At 47.8% G+C, this 18,631-nt stretch overlaps 8 protein-coding genes across 8 annotated transcripts; 4 read left to right on the top strand and 4 right to left on the bottom strand.

Annotated features, from left to right (window-relative positions):
• Positions 1 to 548: 548 nt before the first annotated feature.
• On the bottom strand, positions 549 to 4,199 carry SPPG_01076 (uncharacterized protein). Its single transcript, XM_016749397.1, has 10 exons — positions 3,974 to 4,199; positions 3,705 to 3,899; positions 3,413 to 3,642; positions 2,366 to 3,356; positions 2,043 to 2,303; positions 1,754 to 1,988; positions 1,521 to 1,690; positions 1,420 to 1,453; positions 1,099 to 1,358; positions 549 to 1,035 (listed from the first exon to the last, which is right to left on the bottom strand). The coding sequence occupies exons 1-10, from the start codon at positions 4,117 to 4,119 to the stop codon at positions 645 to 647; spliced, it is 2,913 nt and encodes a 970-aa protein (XP_016611640.1). The 5' UTR covers positions 4,120 to 4,199; the 3' UTR covers positions 549 to 644.
• Positions 4,200 to 4,267: 68 nt separating this feature from the next.
• SPPG_01075 (uncharacterized protein) lies at positions 4,268 to 5,353 on the top strand. The gene is made up of 4 exons (XM_016749396.1): positions 4,268 to 4,403; positions 4,465 to 4,755; positions 4,815 to 4,933; positions 5,004 to 5,353. The coding sequence occupies exons 1-4, from the start codon at positions 4,291 to 4,293 to the stop codon at positions 5,267 to 5,269; spliced, it is 789 nt and encodes a 262-aa protein (XP_016611639.1). The 5' UTR covers positions 4,268 to 4,290; the 3' UTR covers positions 5,270 to 5,353.
• On the bottom strand, positions 5,092 to 6,629 carry SPPG_01074 (uncharacterized protein). The gene is made up of 4 exons (XM_016749395.1): positions 6,173 to 6,629; positions 5,917 to 6,118; positions 5,462 to 5,855; positions 5,092 to 5,390 (listed from the first exon to the last, which is right to left on the bottom strand). The coding sequence occupies exons 1-4, from the start codon at positions 6,434 to 6,436 to the stop codon at positions 5,351 to 5,353; spliced, it is 900 nt and encodes a 299-aa protein (XP_016611638.1). The 5' UTR covers positions 6,437 to 6,629; the 3' UTR covers positions 5,092 to 5,350.
• Positions 6,630 to 6,740: 111 nt separating this feature from the next.
• Positions 6,741 to 8,388, top strand: SPPG_01073 (uncharacterized protein). The gene is made up of 2 exons (XM_016749394.1): positions 6,741 to 8,022; positions 8,085 to 8,388. The coding sequence occupies exons 1-2, from the start codon at positions 6,821 to 6,823 to the stop codon at positions 8,266 to 8,268; spliced, it is 1,386 nt and encodes a 461-aa protein (XP_016611637.1). The 5' UTR covers positions 6,741 to 6,820; the 3' UTR covers positions 8,269 to 8,388.
• Positions 8,206 to 12,486, bottom strand: SPPG_01072 (uncharacterized protein). Its single transcript, XM_016749393.1, has 15 exons — positions 12,241 to 12,486; positions 11,994 to 12,143; positions 11,536 to 11,695; positions 11,340 to 11,469; positions 11,167 to 11,276; positions 11,021 to 11,087; positions 10,439 to 10,956; positions 10,271 to 10,377; positions 10,145 to 10,212; positions 9,892 to 10,086; positions 9,530 to 9,809; positions 9,362 to 9,462; positions 8,948 to 9,299; positions 8,658 to 8,884; positions 8,206 to 8,599 (listed from the first exon to the last, which is right to left on the bottom strand). The coding sequence occupies exons 1-15, from the start codon at positions 12,359 to 12,361 to the stop codon at positions 8,378 to 8,380; spliced, it is 2,808 nt and encodes a 935-aa protein (XP_016611636.1). The 5' UTR covers positions 12,362 to 12,486; the 3' UTR covers positions 8,206 to 8,377.
• A 112-nt stretch (positions 12,487 to 12,598) lies between these two features.
• Positions 12,599 to 14,229, top strand: SPPG_01071 (uncharacterized protein). The gene is made up of 7 exons (XM_016749392.1): positions 12,599 to 12,675; positions 12,770 to 12,906; positions 12,981 to 13,042; positions 13,098 to 13,218; positions 13,270 to 13,316; positions 13,377 to 13,677; positions 13,737 to 14,229. The coding sequence occupies exons 1-7, from the start codon at positions 12,606 to 12,608 to the stop codon at positions 13,779 to 13,781; spliced, it is 783 nt and encodes a 260-aa protein (XP_016611635.1). The 5' UTR covers positions 12,599 to 12,605; the 3' UTR covers positions 13,782 to 14,229.
• Positions 13,270 to 17,147, bottom strand: SPPG_01070 (uncharacterized protein). Its single transcript, XM_016749391.1, has 13 exons — positions 16,986 to 17,147; positions 16,592 to 16,898; positions 15,969 to 16,523; positions 15,709 to 15,906; positions 15,499 to 15,648; positions 15,320 to 15,435; positions 15,159 to 15,261; positions 14,829 to 15,097; positions 14,564 to 14,753; positions 14,332 to 14,488; positions 14,124 to 14,271; positions 14,019 to 14,053; positions 13,270 to 13,955 (listed from the first exon to the last, which is right to left on the bottom strand). Exons 1-13 carry the CDS (start codon positions 17,096 to 17,098, stop codon positions 13,861 to 13,863), a joined length of 2,436 nt encoding a protein of 811 aa, XP_016611634.1. The 5' UTR covers positions 17,099 to 17,147; the 3' UTR covers positions 13,270 to 13,860.
• Positions 17,148 to 18,159: 1,012 nt separating this feature from the next.
• SPPG_08904 (uncharacterized protein) lies at positions 18,160 to 18,489 on the top strand (the record flags this gene model as incomplete). The annotated part of the gene is made up of 2 exons (XM_016757053.1): positions 18,160 to 18,291; positions 18,352 to 18,489. The coding sequence occupies 2 exons, from the start codon at positions 18,160 to 18,162 to the stop codon at positions 18,487 to 18,489; spliced, it is 270 nt and encodes an 89-aa protein (XP_016611633.1).
• Between the last annotated feature and the right edge of the window lie 142 nt (positions 18,490 to 18,631).

The raw sequence follows: 18,631 nt of genomic DNA, 5'->3' as shown, positions 1-18,631 counted from the left end.
GGACGAGCGCATGTTTCTCTCTTGATGATCACTTATTGAAGGACAGGAAGATGAAAGATGTAAACTCCCTTAGCTCAAAGGAAGGAGCATTCCCGTGAGTCGTGACCTGCTTTCTTTTTGTTCTTTCACTCGGCCTACCTTGCGCTCCTGCCCAATCTGGAGGACGACATCTATTGTAAAACAGTAGAGCTTAGCTCTAGTACTAGATCGTAACATCTAAAGGCTCCGTGTTCAAATCAGAGATGCAGAAAGCATTGCATCGGTTTTTGGTGCTTTCACTTCGTACTTGTGCGTACAGAAAGCTTCCTTGCTGAATATTATTCGCCAAACAATGGCATGTAGCGCCCTTAGCTCAAGTGGAAGAAGGTTAGACTGTAACATCTAGAGCCCGTGTTCAAACGAGAAGGAAGCATTAATAGCAAATTGACTTTCTTTCACGTTCTGTGACCGTCCGGCATTCTCATGGAACTTCCATCTCGAAAGTTGGTCACCGAGGGACCTATCATTTAACAATCCCATATTAACTACGGTATGGGCTTGAGCCAGTGTGTCCTCTAACTTGTGTTTCTTATTAACTTGTAAAGTATCTACACTTTCAGCTACATACATGGCCGTCGCTGAAGAAAGTTCAACCATATGTATACCTAATCTCTGTCACCCCACTTATTTCTCCATTCGTCGCCCATATCACCTAACGCCATGACACCAAACAACTCTGTACAACACTGTCCCAGTACTTCGAGTTCTGCAATCACATCATCCATTCCCAAAACATACATATAGTAATAAATGTAAATGGGGTCTTCCTGGCTACCCACATGCCTGGGCTGAATCACGGGCAGGGCGCGAATGGCTTCGATTAGGCGATCGCGTGAGTCTCGTGCGTTCGGAAGTTGCGGAGGTAGCGGGTACCGCAGAATCAAGGCCCCTGAAAGAATATAAAAGTACAGCAACATACTTCCAATCATTTTGCGTCGTTTGGGCTCTACGGGCGCAATAAAATCGGACCGAATGTGGGCAAATCTCCGCTTGGTCCTAAGGCCATCAATGATTTAGCAAAGCGTGTTTGTCGTGCAGTCCAATTCGGCATTTCCTTACACTCCGATTCGCATGGAGACAAACTTATCCAAGATCTGCGCGCTGGCGTCGATCATTTTCGCATAAACGCTTCTTGGGAACTGGCCTCTTAGTCTCGGTTCGTGTACCGTTTGGCCGAGAAGAACCCGCAACTCTGCCAACGACATCCGCAGCGCAAGTTCATCTTCAAGAAACTCGAGTAGATCGTGAGATGTTGGTTCATCTACTGTATCGAAGAAGCCGACAAGCTTGCTGTATAGGAGGCCCATATCAAATAGTGTCTAAACAAATATCATGAGTACATCAATGTGGACGCGGAACAAAGAGTATAACATGTAGTACATTCGAGAGACCAACTCGTAGCGCTTTTCGAGCACTACAGTGCAATAAGTAGAGGTCAGCAAAGAGTCCTGGGGTAGATCCCAAACTCTAGCATAACTTACGTAAATGGCCAGATATACCAAGAGACAAATAACCCGACGACACAGCCAACGACAACAGCGAATCCGCGGCGAAATGCAATCTCGTAGATAGAGTAATCCTTTCCAGTAACCGGATCCACTTTTCCCGCATAGTCGTTGAGAATAATGATGGAGAAGGTAAGAAGGTAGATCTGACGGTAGAAAAAAGTGAGATCTTTAATACGGGTTTCTAGCGACCCTTCTGCTTCCAGTACCTGACCAATTTTGGGATACTTTGTGTGCAAGAAGACAAACATGCAAGGCAAGGCAACCACGGCACATACAAAGAAGAGCGCGACGCGATTATCAGCACAAAGGATACCCGCTACCAAAGCTGTTAGGGCTCCTCCAATTGTCCCCAAAATCCGCCATAAGCCCGCTGCATTAGTGCCTCCCACTGATGGAGTCATCACAACAACAAACGTACTCAACGCCCAATGCATGCGGTACCTAAGTCGCAATAAGTTGACCTGAATGAACATATCCGAACACAATGAGACGTACTCATAAAAAAGCTCTTGAGTGGAATCCAGAAAAGCGGGTAATGCTAACAACGCCACCGTAACGGCCGTTTTGATCGCAAACCGGACTTCAAACTTTTTGAGCGAGGAGAAAAACGTCCATATACGCACAGAGCAGTTAACTGTACGAGGGCTGTCAAGTTGAAGTCTGGCTGTCGCGGGTAAAGATACGGATCGTGGAAGTCCATGATCACGCGGTTGCGGGGCTGACTGCAAACCGGTCATTGTGCGGCCGAAACGTGCCCTGTCGAGATGCCAAATAAGCAACACTATTTCAATCCCTAAATAAGCCTGAACGAGTCTCACCTTGCATGCTGTGAAACCGGGACATGATCATGAGCGTCCGAGCGATGAATGGCTCGCCAGAACCACGCAACTTTTCCTAATCGTCGTCGTTCCAGAACCTCCCGTTTGAGTTCGCCCACCGCATTTACCAATCGGATTAGTTCCTTCCCTATCTCCAGTAGCTCAAACACAAAAAAGAACACCAGGAAAACGTCCTCATGGACATGTTTATAGATTTCAAGGAGAACTCGACGTTGCGTCGCATCAAAAGTGTCCAATGCGGATGCCAATCTAGCAGCAAGGTCCCGTAAAGCCGGCAGGATGATGTCAGCGTCTTGGCCATTCTGTGCTGGCGCCGCAAACAGTGTGCCAATCAAGGACAGGCTCTGCTTACACACGACAATAACCTGGCGTAAGGAATCACCCATCGTTTCCATGAACTCCAGAAGGGCCATATTGTCAGCATCTTGGGTGATGATCGTGTCAACCCGTACAATGCTGGACTGCAGACCGCCCAGGTGCTGACTGAGTCTCTCAGCAGACTCAAAAATGGCCTGGTACTTGGCCCGATGGAGATACATGCTGGTCGTTGGTTCAAATGAGACCTCATATCGGAGTGTGTCCATCCGAAGGAGCATTGCCTGATGCTCTTCCACGAGCATTTCCAATCTCTCATGTTGGGATTCGATAGTCTCCAAGTCTACACTGGATGCTTGCTTTGACAAATCAGATGGGAATTGCAGTGCCGTCATTTGGGGCGATGTTAAAGAAAAGGTGTTTGACAAAACGTCGAAGAAACAACTTAAATTGCTCAGGCTGCTGGAAATGTCGCGCCGCAGGACGGAAGCCGCTGTTTTTGGCCACAGCAGACAGCATCCAAGAAAGCTAACACATGTCCCAGCCAACAACGCAAATGAAACTCGCATAATCTTTTCCGATAGAAGAAGCAGCGACTTCTCTGAAGCCATTTGGGTGATCACAATAAACGTGAGCAAGTGCGTTATAGTGCAACCTAGAGGGTGCGCGGATTAGTTCGACCCAAAAGAATCATAGTCTATTCTTTCTTACCTGTTCCTATGGCAGGTCGGCTGACTCCGAATTTGGCGCGTATGAATGCGAGGATAAAGGTTACCAATGATAAGGTTGTTAACGCAAATATGTGAGCTTCCATGGCATTCTTTTCCTCCTCTTCATAATATAAGGCGAGATGTAAACAACCCCATGCAATCAGAAACCCAGCAGTGAGACCGACAATGCAACATAGCAGGGCCTCAACCATTGCTCCAACCGATCGAGCCCTGTCAAGAAGCCGAGTGAGAACATGATGAAAGACCAGCCAAGGCATGTGCTAGACACTCACGGATGGAAGTATAACACAGCCGTGGCGAACAGGTAGCTCGCTCCTTGGAGGTGCTCATTCGAATATTGAGAAAATGTGGCTAACGTGGCCACACTATAGGTGATACTCGCCTTGATGGTTGACTTTGTAAAGAGTTGACTCCCGGCACGCACGGCGCTCCCGACAAGTCCATAAGATCGTGCAAGATTGCTTAACCTTTGTGAAGGAGTCGAGTTTCAGAAAAACTGGTAAGGAGCTTTGTAGACATCGACAGTCACCCGTTTGCCTACCCTTCTTTAAACCGGCCGCTGTGATCTCGATATTGGGGAAGCAATGGCGTTCTAGGGTCATCAGAGTCTTCATTATGACGAGACTCCACTTGAGGTTCTCTATATTGTCCATTTCCTGCATTAGAGCCAAGCTGCAAGGCCGCCATGCGGAGCTTCAGGTGTTGAAGCAGGCCACTCTGTCCTTCTACATGGGTTGGGGTACAGCGTCCACTTGTATGAGGAAGGCTGCCAAGGCGATGACCTGCTTACGTGTTCGTTCGATGACTGTGCGAATATGACGTGATGCACGAAGATCGATCCGCTACCCGTTTTTCCAAATGTACGGGAAACACACATTGATCTCTGGTTTGCTCTTCGCCGTGTTATTGTGCGGTTTTATTATTCAGAGTCATGCAAGTTCGTTGAAAGATCAAAGCAGGATAGACTCAAGGTCAGGATTCAGCGTCCATTGCGATGAAACAAGATCTTGTTCCTCATTCCTCTCCCAATAGCTCTAGTGAGGACAATATCGTATTGCAGACTGAACTCCTACCTGGATATGGCTATCATCAAAAATTTCAGATTACGATACACCGGAGGGAACAGCTTAAAGAGGGACAGCTGGTTCTGTTGCTTGGGTTTGGCTCAGCAGCCTTTGCTGATCGCTATGAAATCGGACGCATTTCCTGGCCTGTGGGAGTAACCGTCGCATGCGTTGGAGATGCTGATTTGGAGGCTCCAGCTTATGCAAGTACTGCAACGAGGAATGGAGTCCTTCTACGAGTGCAATTTGCCCAGCAGAGGTACCAATCTGGATTACCTGGGATTGTGGACCGTCACCCACATTAAATGTCCTTCCTAGTGATACCACTTTAATCATTTCTTTACCATATCATATGCGGTATCAAGCGCCGCAAGCGCAGAGCTTGCGAGTGGCTGTAGACACCGTGCAGACTGCAGCATATCTGACGCGTGAAACTGGTGAGAGTGATCGGGTGGGCGTCTTGGCACTGATGTCCGACTTACATTCTTGGTTGGGACGTATGTACAGACGTTTCACTACCATCGATCACCGAACACGAATTCTTCCAACTTGTCCAGGGGCATACTGACAATGTCCTAATCCGTTCAGGATGGAATCGGATGGAAATGTCTACCCGTCCTTATACAGTGGAGATACCGGTGGGACAGATAAGTGACCAAGGGGTTATTGGTATCCTGACATATACAGTCACATTATTTGGCACCGTATTGGTGACCTGGGTTTTGCTGGCCTCCTCTTACGGCAATAACTTGTCTAAAATAAAAGCTGCGTAGCTACCAGACCTTCAGCGGGTATGTCCCCTAGGTAAACGGACCTCTGGTATGCCCATTGGTATTCGAAGGTTAAACCTCTGGTCACAAAATACTATCCATCTTCGTGTACACGCTCAATACCCTGCCAAGTGGGAAGAAGCAAAATAAGTCATGATTACGCAGGATGACGATCTCAAATCACCATTTACACACCCAGCTATCACCTCGGTCGTCCCAGCCGACAACGCTTTCTGGGTTAGTCCGGCGTGCTCCTGCAACATCTCGTCCACCTTCTGGAAACACGCTTCGCGCTGAGCGTGACCGAGATTTACCAAAGCATTCTCTAGCACATTGGCAGCGTAAGCCGCGCAGACCATTGCAATCGTTCGCCGATCTGCAGGTGGCCCTCGACCAAGCAGACAATCCACTGCCCTCCGAATCAACTCCTCTTTCACGCTGTGATCCGCCACTGGATGTGTAGCCATATCAAATAGCACAAAGTTTCTCTTCTCGGTTCGAAGTACACCCTTGTCCACCAGTCCCTTCGCAATCCGCTCCCGTACTTGCTTCAGCTGATAACCGATCTTCATGATGTTCCACGTTTCACCTGTCGAAGGTCGAGAATTGAGAAAGGAGGTCAGGAAACTGCGATTTAGCACTACGCATACCACTCAAAAGGTCAATCCAACTTGATATGCTTTGTTGATCCAGCTTTATCAGCTTCAGGGCCTCATCCAACAACACCTCGCCCGTTGGCCGCTCGTCAATCACTTCCAGCAGCCGTTCGGCGTAGGGTCGCTTTCTAATTTCCATTACAGTTTTTATTCGATTGCGAAGAGACAGTTCAATGAGGATGCATCCGCGTAAGACCTATTCTGCGCGTGAGTTCATAGTCAAGCAGGTGCAGCAACCTAATACACTCACATATGATATGTTATCGTTCCAAAAAGAGAGGTATCCTTGAGCGTCCTTCAATCCCAACAGCAACACCTCTTCCAACAATGTCAGCTTTGGTCCCTTTCCGCCTTTCGAATCGTCGTCTTCCTCGTCTCTGTCGCTATCTGCGCGTTCGTTTTTGGACCGCTCTGGTTTTGACTCGTTCTGCGGACGTTCATCATTCGTGTAATCTTCCACGCCATCTGAAAGGACGTTTCGCCGACGTTGTGTTAGACCACCTGTGGTAGACATAATAGTAGGAGGATTTTGGAAGGAAACGGTATACAGGTGACAGATACGCGTGGCAGGGGTAATTCTATCGGGGAATCTTGCAAAATCGAGTCGTCCTGAAACCAAACACAGTCAAGAGGAGGATCACCGTCCTCATACAGTAAGCCCTTGTGCGGTGCAAAAAGCAGAGGAAGTCGTCTTCCACGTACTGGACGTGCTTTGGAGCCAGTCAGACAGCGGTCCGTCATGTGACGGTCAGCCACTATATATTGTGGCTTTATTGAGGAGGTGATAAGCCACACGGGAGTAAATGAGTCCGAAAGTCCGAAAACGCGAAAGTTATTTAAAGGCGACCATCTCGCGTTCCCCTCCTCCTTTTTCTTCAGCATTTCGCCCACTTTTATCATGTTCTCAATCCAATTCTTCTCTCTTCTCTCATTCCTCTTTTACGCTTCTTTCTCTTTTGTTATCATCTCTTCCGTGACCTCTATCGCAATGAAATACAAGCAAGGCCGCCTCTCGGTGTCTGATGCTCCCGTGAATGACGTTGCTCCGCTGAAGGACGATCGTAACAAAGTTCTTGTGGATGAGGTTACTCCGCTGAAGGATGATAATAATCAAGTCGTTTTGGATGATGCAATTTTTGTGGAGAATTTCGTTTGTGATGTAGCTGAACTTGCAAATCCAAAAGACTCTACCGTAACCTCTATCGCAATGAAATACAAGCAAGACCGCCCCTCAGTCGTCTGTGATGCCCCCATGAATGACGTTGCTCCGCTGAAGGACGATTGTAACAAAGTTCTTGTGGATGAGGTTACTCCGCTGAAGGATGATAGTAATCAAGTCGTTTTGGATGATGCAATTTTTGTGGAGAATTTCGTTTGTGATGTAGCTGAACTTGCAAATCCAAACGACTCCACCGTAACGCAAGAACCGCTGTGTGTTGAACAGCCAATCAACGACACTTATGCTCCTCTGAATGATATTGTTATCGAGGACGCAGATCGTGTCGCGTTCGAAGATCTCTTATGGGATCTTGCGCAGGTTTCCATTCATTATACTGCAGATGTGGAACCGCTGTCTGTTGAACAGCCGACAACTGCTCCGGTGGATGGTATTGACGCAGATGGTGTTTCAATTGGGAAACTTTTGATGGACCCCACCCTCATCTCGGGTCATGATCATAGTGGAAATGTTGAGCCTCAAGAACCGCTGTATGTTGAATACACAGCAAATGCTCCGGTGGATGGTATTGTTATCGGCGACGCAGATCGTGTGGCATTTGAGAAGCTGTTGATGGACCCCACCCTCATCTCGGTTCATCATATTACTGGAGAACCCAATACTAATGAACAGAATCTGGAGGAGCTAGAGTTTGATCCAGCGCTCATTGCGCTGGCTCACACCTATTTAATGGAATCTGGGCAGGCACCACTCTCGATGGAGGAAGACAACTGTCAGGGGGACATGTTAGATGATGGCACTGATGATCAAGGGGATGTCGCCCCCTCTGAAAAATCTTCTTCCCAATCGCGAACTGGGTTTAAACTGCTTCCGTTAATCATGTTTGCGGTGTTATTGATAATTGCCGTGTTCATGATGAAAAGGTAAAGAACATGCTTTACTTGGTTCCCTGTCTTACCTTGCTCACGGTTTGCATCTCCCTCAGATTTCTTGATGGATCAGTTGGCCATACTTATGGCAATAAGTTTGCCCTGCCTCCTGCATTCGAGGGGGCAGAAAAGTATCAGCAAAAATGTGGTGGCTTTTGGGGGATGCCCTGCGATGGATATTGGCAAGAAATGAAGCCAATTGCCGCTCATCCTCAATTGGCAGCAGGCGACGACGCTTGATACTATTATGTGTGGCATCCGACCAAATATGCATTAGTTCTATTTACTTGAAAATCCTTTGCTATATACCCTTGTCTGTTTAGTACAGTAAAAGCAAAATAAATATTTTTTAACGAGCCAGCCCTGCGCCAGTAAGAAAATCAAATTCCTCTGTGTCAACCAATGCTCTGTACAGATGAAGAGGAACAAGGATTTTTGTGAATGGCGCAGATCGATGCTCACGGGTATCGGTCTTCTCTTGGTCACCCTCTGAAGATACGCTCGTGACAGCTTCATTCCGGTAGACGTCAATGGCATTTTCCAGTAAACGACGCAAAAAGGATTTTGCGACCTACACGAGGACAATGATGAGAACAGAACAATACTTCTCTACAACACGAAAGCGGTACCTGAAAGATTAGACCATACGCTATGCGCTTCTCAGTTTCTGTTTGCCCAAACGTTGCAGGTAACCTCAACTGCTCGACCGTCCGACTAATCCAATCTATTTCTTGTTGGCTCGCAGTGGGATGGTGATTCGAATACCACCGCCTTGTCATTGAAGTATTAGCACCATTATGAGCCATGGCATCGGAAGGATCGCGCATGCTGTCAATTACGATATCCATATCGGCTTCTAGAATGCAGAGAAATGCCGTTAAAATTATGTATGTATATTGTCGCCTAGTCAGCAGCCGACCTTCAACTGGTCGCTCGCCGCTCGCATCTAGACCCCGCAGCAAATCATCTGCCCTTGACAGGCTCCACACGCGACTCCTCCACATCCGGGGTCGCCATTTACAGTCATCGAACGCCCCATCGTGGGCTCCGGCGACGCCACAATATCGACAGTACTGAATAGCCGTCACTACATCACGAAGATGACTCGGTCCTGGAGGAGATCCGCTCCTCGCTTTTCGCCGAACTTGGGGAGTGGGATTGTGTCCGTTGTCACGGCACCAATGCATAACGTCTCTAACGGTCAGCTTTTGGCCCTGATATGTATCACATTGTGATTGCACATGTCGCAAAAGCAGTCGTGCACGTTGCCACTTTAATCGCATGGTGTCAGGATCATCGCATAAAATACGATTTCCCTACGCACTGGGCCTACCTCGCTCGCCTTCCTCTTTCCAAGGGGCCAAGACATGTATACCGATATTGACGGTGCAGTGGAATATGGCAAGGACAATTTTGGCCGGGTGCCCGATGCAACTGCCATGTTGATATTGTGGATTAGTCCAGCCACATAATAGGCAGTTACAATCCTTCAGAAGCTCACCAGGTCTAATGATCGGAAACTGACCAACAGCACTCTCTAACAAATCATTCATAGCTTTGGCAGTTATGGCCAGTGATTCACTGTGACCGGTGGCAGGGGCCGAAGGTGAAGCACTCTTTGGGGACTTTTCCGGCTGTGTGACATCCGACGTCCCAGTGTCCATCGCGTTGTCAGCGACCATGTTTTGACGGGACTCTGCAAATTCAGTGTTACGATCTAGCTCAAGATCGATGATCCGTTCTGTTCCAAGGACCTGGCGCCCACTTTTTGATGTATCCAACTAAATACCGAAAGAAATGGATACCGGCACAAGCAGCATTTAGAGTAGTGTGCTGGAGTCAATCAGTGATACGGACAAATACCTTCAAAATATGTATAAAGTCCACTGGCTTATTGCGCTCGTCGACAAAGTAGACCTGTAATCGGACAGGAAATTCACCCCATCCATACCGCGTCAATCGAAAAGGCGGCTCAGAAATCTCAACGACATCGTATGGTCGATAGTCCGGGTGAAGATAGAAACGCACTTTCCGTACAAATGGAGTAATGTCCTCGTTCTAAGACAGCACAAATGTCAGCCTTGAGCGGTAATACAAGCAGCCGCTTGATATATACAGTGGTTGGACCGTGCAAATACACCATCCATTTGAATTCGTATTTCTCCATCCCAGGCTCCCGTTTTTCTGGTGAATTTCAAGGAGTCATTACTGGGACGTATTAGCCGAAAGAGTAACCTCTCACCTGTAGGAATAAATCGGGATACATTGCCGAGAACTACTTGCCGTTTTACATAAAAGCGGGATCCCGCGTCGACTGCTAGATGAGATGGATACAGCCCATGACCAGAGCTTTACCCAACGAATTGTCAATCCCCACATGTAGGACATCTAATCATCAAGGCATTCTTACGGGGTAGGGGTCTCTGTATTTGGCTTCTCCTCCTCATGTTCCTCGTTGTCTGACGGTTTGCCAGTATCGCTTATCCCATCTGACTCCAGCTTCACAGGACTCCTTACGGAACTCCCATAGCCGTCAGTCATTCCAGAATGTGTGTTAACAGTCTCTATTGCGCCCTTTGTGGTCGCGTCTCCTGGTTGGTCTGTCCACATTCTGTCACCGGTTTCTGGTGATGTGAAAACCTGCACAACGTCCTTAACAGCCTCATTATCACCCTTGGCACTTTGTGTCATCGGATACTCATTCGCACATTGCCGAGGACTAGCGTCTAGTCCCGCATTCCACGGGAGTGTTCTTCCGGGGACAGCCGTAGGGGATGTCCGGATAAAACGTGTTGCACACGCAGCTTCATCAGCCACTTCGCCGCCTAGTCCGGTATCATCGCGAACCAGCGCTGATGAACTCAGTGCTGGCGATGAATATTCCAAATCCATCATGTCAATATCCTCCTCGTACACATTGATCTTCGGCTGATGAGTAGGATGAATTTTCATCAGCGATCAGCCTTGCGCTTTTGCGTACGACTCAACATACTTGCTGCTTTTCCGGACCAGTGGGAGCGGTAGTTGAAGCAGCAGATTCCCCTTCCCCTTCGTCCTGGCTGATTCATGATTCTATTGTCAGTTGGCTCTATTGAAGGACATACACATCCACTGATGGATTGTGGAATATTCATTTACCTGCCCAGGGAGGCGGAGATGCCCCATACGAAATTGGTTGGCTTGTCGAATACGACCGGTTTGACGGGCATCCGACGGGCAGCATGTCCAGCGGGAACTTCACCTTCGTCCTGATGAGTTTTAGAGATGCTGTGTGCCAAGCGAAGCAGAACACTCTAAGTAAGCGCACTCACGACAACAGTGCCACATGATCGTGCAGCTTCCGAATGGGATGGAAATTCGATTTGATGTTTGATACGACAGTGATTAAGAAATCCCTGCATATTTGCAAATTCCCACCGGCCACAGACGGGACACGTCAGTCTAGAAATACGACACCAATGAATTATGTATGCCACCTGTATGGAAATTAGATTAGATCACCCGTACCTAACATATGCGCCATCGTCCCTGCGAGAATAAAGCACATCGCTGACTTGCGTCAAAAGTTTGTTTTGGGTAGAGGGGGTTCGGGTAGGTCGTCCGGAACTACGAGTGTGGACGCTTGTTTGATGTGGAGAAGCCTGCCTACTTGGTGGTGCTGAGGGACCTGGCGTTCCGAACAAATAGAGTAGAAGATCAAAGCATGGTTAGTATGCAATCTTCGAGTGCTATTGAAAAGGCCTCTATATCACACAATTGTCATCACAAATGTGCGAACGGTATATATTGTTCCGGTTATGTCCAAGGTTTCAGCCGCAATAGGTAGTCATCGTAATTTACGGACTCCCTTCTAACTAGTAACAACGAATGCCATCTTGATTACGGACAAGTAACATATCGAATGTCGTGTACTCCATTCCTACATAGCGGGAAGACTAGCAAGCCGCAGTTACTATTATACTAACCATTGATAATGATATGATGCAACTGATGTAGAAGCTCCTCGCCTCTGGTTATCTGTCGCCGAATGGCGCGCAGTTCGTGCCGCTTCAATAGGATTTCGTAGTCAAACTGGGTACGCACAATATGCCGCACTTTCTCTATAGTTGTCGGATCTAAAAGTAAAGTTGCGGAGGGAAGCCTCTAGTTAGTCGTTCCTCCACCTAATGGACGTCAAGTGCAACGATCAATCCGTGCATCAGTGGAACTGACCGTTACTGATGCTTTGCCCTCTTCGAGGTGGTGTCGGCACATCATTCGGTACGTCACCGGTTGTCTCATTGGCCGAGGTAAAGTTCGCAATGTCCCCTCGCCGTGGTGATGGCCGGGACATTGGTTAAGGCCACGGCGTTCAACCCAATCTGGTTATTTCCTTGCAAACCAAAGGTAAGAACGTAGTTGCCATCCGAAAATCGTGTCGGGCAGTAGCGTCTCCTCTTGAATATGGGGTCATTGCCCAACAAATAACTTTTGGAACTGCGACCTGCTTTGACCCCAAATGGGAGACATCACGTGATAACGCCAGATGATGTTATTGGGATAGTTGCTGGCGAGATGACTTGAGGACCTCAACCATCATGGCACTCAGCGCTGTCCATGTGAGCGCGGAGGTGCATATGCTCTGTCTCAGCTACAGTTTGTGTACAGGTACCATTATCCGATTGAATCCATCCCACACTTGGAACGCATGGAGCATCAACTGTGCGGCAGCATGCGGGTCTCAACGGCTTCACTTCTCCAGAAAAAGAAGAAACTCTTGCTCTACTTCTCGGTACCTATTATGAAGAAAATGGCAAAGACTTTGCAAATGTGGACCGCTGCCTTATTTTGACTCGCAAAGATAAGCGGAAAGACCGAGTTGAAATCAGCGACGAACAGGTAACGCTGATAGTATACAAACCTGAACTTTCGCGCATGCCAAAACTTAGACCAGTTGTACTATTTGCAACCAGCTCAGTAATGCAATAGAGGAAGCGGAGGCTACAGGAACAAAGGTGGTTGGTTGGAGTCATAGGTAGGTGCATCACCCTAGACTTTAAAGGAAGGTTTGTTAACGATTTTCCGGCCAGTCATCCGCACATCACGGTATTTCCGTCTCATGTTGACTTGAATACGCAACGATCGATGCAGTTACTGGACAATCGGTTCTTTGGTCTGATATTTTCGTGTTTCAACACTGACTCCACTCTGGTAAGCTGTGAACAGCCCTTGTGATAAATCATGATCTCTCATATGCTTTAGGCGGAACGTATCCAAGTAACGTGCTTCCAAGCCGGGAGCGATGGAAGGTATGCCCCAGGATGGTGGCGCGTTGATTATTATTGTCCTTACAATTTCGTAAAATTCAGCCGGATCTCGATCCCTCTATTGATTATGCCTCGAGATCCTTTCATAACACAGCAAACCCTAACCCAGCTGGTAGAGAAACTGCCAACGACGCTCCTGCGAGAAGAGCGTGAAGCGTACGATCGCTGTACTAGCATGCATCACGAGCACGATGATGATGATACACACGCGGGTGCAGATGAAATAATAGCAGCATCATTTCACGGAGGCTTGCTGGTGCGATCCCTTGCCTTGTTACTTGATAGGTTGATTTCCCCACTTGTGCAATTTTGTGTAGACCGGCATGAACGCAATCTCAAGGAGGTAAGGCGAGCTTTGCAATGCAGACCCGCTTTTATCGGTCCTGATCAGGGTCTTTTAAGATCCAAACGCTGAAAGAGTCATCAAATGAGGAAAGCAGCTGTTAGGAATCGTAACGACCCACAACACTGCAATCGCTCAGGATGAAGGCAGAGTTGTACAGAGGTTGTTGCTGGTGCCGTCGTGTCATGAGACATTGGAAGTAGGTCGACGCACGCTTTGACTCAGTAAGGGTCGCTGTTCCACCATTGCTTCAATGTTTTCGTCAAACGTGGATGCAACTAGTGGGGTCGGTCGGCGTTAATATGTATCTGCGCAAGCGCTCACGTGCCTGTGGCTCTCACCTGGTAACAATAATTGCATATCGTCTCTGTGGACGCTGGATTGTAATAGCAAGTTTATAAGAATGATACAAGGCGTACCACCTTCAGTCGCGCGTTTGAACCCACCCCAGTAACGACACCAAAGTCTCGAAACCGATCGAGGGATTGCTGGCAAGAGTTACTGACAGCAGGATGCTCTTGTTGTATATCTCCTGCAGTTGGTCCTCCAAGAATGTGATGCATGTTTCTGCCGGAAGCCTACAAGCCCACAGTCCTGGAAGCATATGTTAACGCTTTGACAATATCGGAATGAACTAAGTGATAACCGCCTTACCATATAACCCTTTGAGCATATCCGTAATTAATGGTGATGCTGAAGCTGCTTTCACTTCGAAATCGGTACAATGGAAGGAGGGAGGGGTATACTGTGCGACCTGACATGTACTGTCGTCGATGTTAACGAATATCATCGCAGCCGGTCCACTTGACACCTTGACGGGAAGCAGGAGATGGGTTGTTCGTATAGGCCACAGTTGCACCTTGACGTGGGCACCATTTCATCTTACCTCAGATAAAAATTGAAGGTCCGACTTCAATGTAGCCATGTCCGGTAAATCTGGCACGGCCATCAAAGCGAAATCAGGCCCATAACGGGAACAGGTGTCACCTAACAGCGACCGGGCGTACGAAAATCGATGTAGGGGTAAGGCCTGAGATCCGCTGGTGGGATCCGGGATCGTCCGCAGGATGGAGGTTCTGATGCAAAACATCCCTTTCAATACGACGTTCGCCAACGTTACTGGACGATCCTGCGTATATCAGTCTCCATACCGTGCCAGTGGGAGTTCTAAGTAACCAGTGAAGCTCTCAGAAGATTCAGAAGAAACATCTGTCCAAGGCTCCATGTTCTGTATATCCTCTATAACTTCGCCGCATCGCATAAAATAGCTCAGGATGGACAGAAGCTTGCGAACAATATCCAGTTTGCGTCGTCCAATAATTATTGTACGGCTGCTTTTAGGTGGAGCCCCAATGCTTCCATAAAGGTCACTTAGTTGGGCTAGATAGGGGTTATATGGTGGTCCATCAACCCTCATGCACTACCACCGAATGGAGATCAGTCGGACCAGGAATGTTCTATTCGGTTGGCGTTAAACAAACCTTTGCGCCACTTCTGCATCCCTTGGCCTCGATAACTGATGCGACAGTCCCAGTCCACGCAAGATGATGGGCCAGCACACCGGTCAACACTTCCGAGAGGAACCTGGCAAGCGAGTTAAGCGTTTGAATGGGTCGAAAAGCGCAACTGTGCAAGGGCATACAAATTTGTCTTTGCCAGATCTACAGATTTCGTGAGCTCGCAAAGATTGGTGATCAAGGACTGCGCCATGTTCTTGCGCTTATCTGAGAAGGTTAGCATATCGAGCCACAAAGGCTCCTGTTACGCGACTATTTAGGTGCAACTTCAAGCAGTCTTCCGGTCTCATAATTCCCACCTCACCTTCAAACGTGGTGCTTCAAACAGAAATTGAATGTCTCTCCGAAACGTTTTCACGTCCTGCCCCAATTCTACATCCCCTTGTAATGCATATGGCGTCGTAAACCAGCTTTGTGTGTCAGACGTATCTGTCGTCATTGTTGCCCAGGAGTCCTGGATGACGTTTATATTAGTCAGAGCACGGCGAAAGATGATTAACATGCCCCGTCGTACAGATGAAGGCGGCCGGCTGTTCAACTCCTGTGATTTCCCATGAAGAAAATCCAAAATTATTCCCAGCACTTTCTTTTGAAGACGAAGTAGATGCCGCTCGATCAATATGTAATGCGTGAAAAAGAAATCGCGGAGTTCAGGAGTGCTGCCGCAGTCCAAAACCAGAGCAACGCTGTACGCAATTCGCCGGCGCGTTTTCTGCAAGATATCGGCAGTGAGTCTCCTGCTGTACAACTTTGACAGATAACCACTGGAGTTACCTTCAATGGAGATGAAAGTCCTGCTGCAGTGGGGGAAGATGAAAGGCTGACGTCGCCTGATCGTTCTGCAGAATGCATGCTGAAACGCTCAATCTTTCTACGCCGGTATGATTCACTACCCTCGGTGAGGGCCCATAAAGAAGAAGCGAATGACGGCGTGGGGGAACTAGCATATCGACCACCACCGTCTGATATCCAGCTCACCGGTCGGCTGTAGGAATTCTCCACGACGGACGTCTCTAAACCGTGCTGGAAACTTCTTGAGAAGGAATTGACTCGGCTTAGTGGCCGGGAACGATCTCCAACATCGCTAAAGGCATCACTCCAAGTAGAATATGAGCTCGACACAGAAGATAACCTAGTATGCGCCAACAATGAAGCTGTAATGGTATCCTCTTCTTCCTCCGTAATGTCCGCCGGCATGGTAAACACCTTGGTCAAGAGAACCTGCGCATTCGGAGCGCGGAAGTAATGCACCTTTGTTGTGACACCTTTCGGGCTCAAGGGAACGGCACCAAACATCATTTCACCGAGCAGATCCAAGTTTTTAACTGACTACAAGAGAACAAATGGATCAGGATCTTGCTTGAGCAGAGCATGGCTTCAGAATTTCATATTGCAACCTTGCGTCGTCCACCTGGAGCGCCTCGAAAGCCGGATCGTCTTTCATCGCCGTGTCCTCCAAGGGGACCGCGGTATCGACCCCGTGATATTGAACCTGAGCCCTCCCCCGCATAACGATGACTGGCATCACCTGGATGGTCAGGGACCGGCTTAGGAAGACTGCCATTTATTATATGGTGTCTTCCAACGGTCTGTGAATAGTTTGCTTGGTCGTGAGCTGTGTCCAGAAGTGGCAATTTTCTTTTATCACCAATATCTTGGCAGATGAGCACACGCAAACAGTTCAGCACCGAGTCTTCGGGTGCACTTGGAATTTTTAGAGAAGTGCGTGAGTGTACTGAGAGGAAAAGGATTTGTTCACGTCATACCAGTGCCAGGTCTTTTCATATGTACCTTTCGGCTTGGTTGGGCGTCGCGGCTTTTGAACTGGAGGTTTTCGTCCCACCGTCCTTATTGTCAACTGGAGGTGAGGAAGACGATTGTCTTTTGAACAACCTGGTGAACATTCTCAGCACCGAAAGGGAATCGGAGCATTGCTGATCGTCATGCCATCTCCATAGTGTGTGGGCAAAAAAGCCTGTCAGTCTGCACATAGATGCAGCCACTGGATCGAATGAGATGAAATGCAACATGCCTCGATTTAGGCAAATGAACTGTGCACAAAAGATGCTCCATCATGACGGGTCCAATATGTGCGGCCATGAACGGATTGCAATTATTATCCCTTTGCGGCCATCTATGAGAGGAATATTCGCAGTTTGCCACCTGCATGACGCTAAATGACTCAATCTATCGGTTTTCCTATATAAACCCCCCCTTGTCTGCCCCCCATCTTTATCCCTCGACTCTCGAAGCATCTGCCCAACAAGTCTCAGTCCACCATGAGAATGCCGCTCTGGTGCCGAGGACCTCGCCCTCCCGACAAATACGACACAACCCCTTGCAAACGCTGCTACTACTATATTGCTACGATCGCAGGTATATCTTACTGATTTTTCCCACGCATATTACCCAGTCTAATTCTGACTTTACTAGTATCTGAAACATCCTCTGACTAAGAATTTCGGAATCAAAGGGCGAGTAGGATTTCTCTCGTGGTGGTGAGTTACCCGGTTGACCAACCGTTATGTATGTGTAATTGGGCCTAGTGATATTAGTTGCTTGTAAGGAGTTAGCTAGTTAGCTTTTCCGAACCGGTTGTCGCCGGTTCATTCCCTGGTGTGGAGGCACTGACATTTGTTTTTGCTAATACACTATTCCAATGGCCATCCACTTGAGATGACATCTAAGTGTTGAGCGCCGAATATGGTTACATGAGATGCCTAAAATGGGCATATTATATTTCTTCTTGATAATGCATCCAAACGTGTGCAATTTCCAAGTTAAGACTCTCATCCCAAGAGTTGTGCCCATCCTTGAGATATTCCAAGACATTAGCTGCTTTGTTTGGATTTAACGTATGGCCTTAAACTTCCAGTTAGAGTGTTCCTATTTCACCATGTATTTACTGTCTTTCATTCGAATACAGACCAAAGGCAGTGGTACTTGGGAAGAGCAGTACAGCAGAATGGGCAGGAAATCACATCCCCGTTTTCGTAAGATCAACTATGATCGAAAAAGAAATGAGAACCCGGAAAGGAGAGATTCGGACTATACGAAAATTGAAATGAAGAATGAAAGATTCGAAGAGTACTACAAGGTATGCCCGCGTGGGTCGATGAAGGACTTGATAACCACTCACAGTTCGATTACTTTTCAGGCCCAGAGGATCCTGAACGACCAAGAATTCGAGCAATTTATGACATCTTTAAAAGTACCGCTCCCGTCCAGCTTCAGAATTACAGGAAGTCGAAGGTGCGAACACCAGTCAGCGATTGACTCAAGAGACCTAATGTGATGCTCATATGCTATGCCTCTTCCGCTGTGTTTGATAATGTTGAAAAGCCATGCGACAGAATTGAAAGATCTGATGATTAAAGAATACTTCCCTTCACTGGAAGATTTCGAACTTGATGGGGAGAGAGTCGAAGTGCCGAAAC

This window comes from Spizellomyces punctatus (assembly GCF_000182565.1).
Source record: "Spizellomyces punctatus DAOM BR117 chromosome Unknown supercont1.2, whole genome shotgun sequence".
NCBI lineage: Eukaryota > Fungi > Chytridiomycota > Chytridiomycetes > Spizellomycetales > Spizellomycetaceae > Spizellomyces > Spizellomyces punctatus.
Note: the sequence above shows the minus strand (reverse complement) of the source record. Positions and strands in the feature narration are given on the sequence as shown.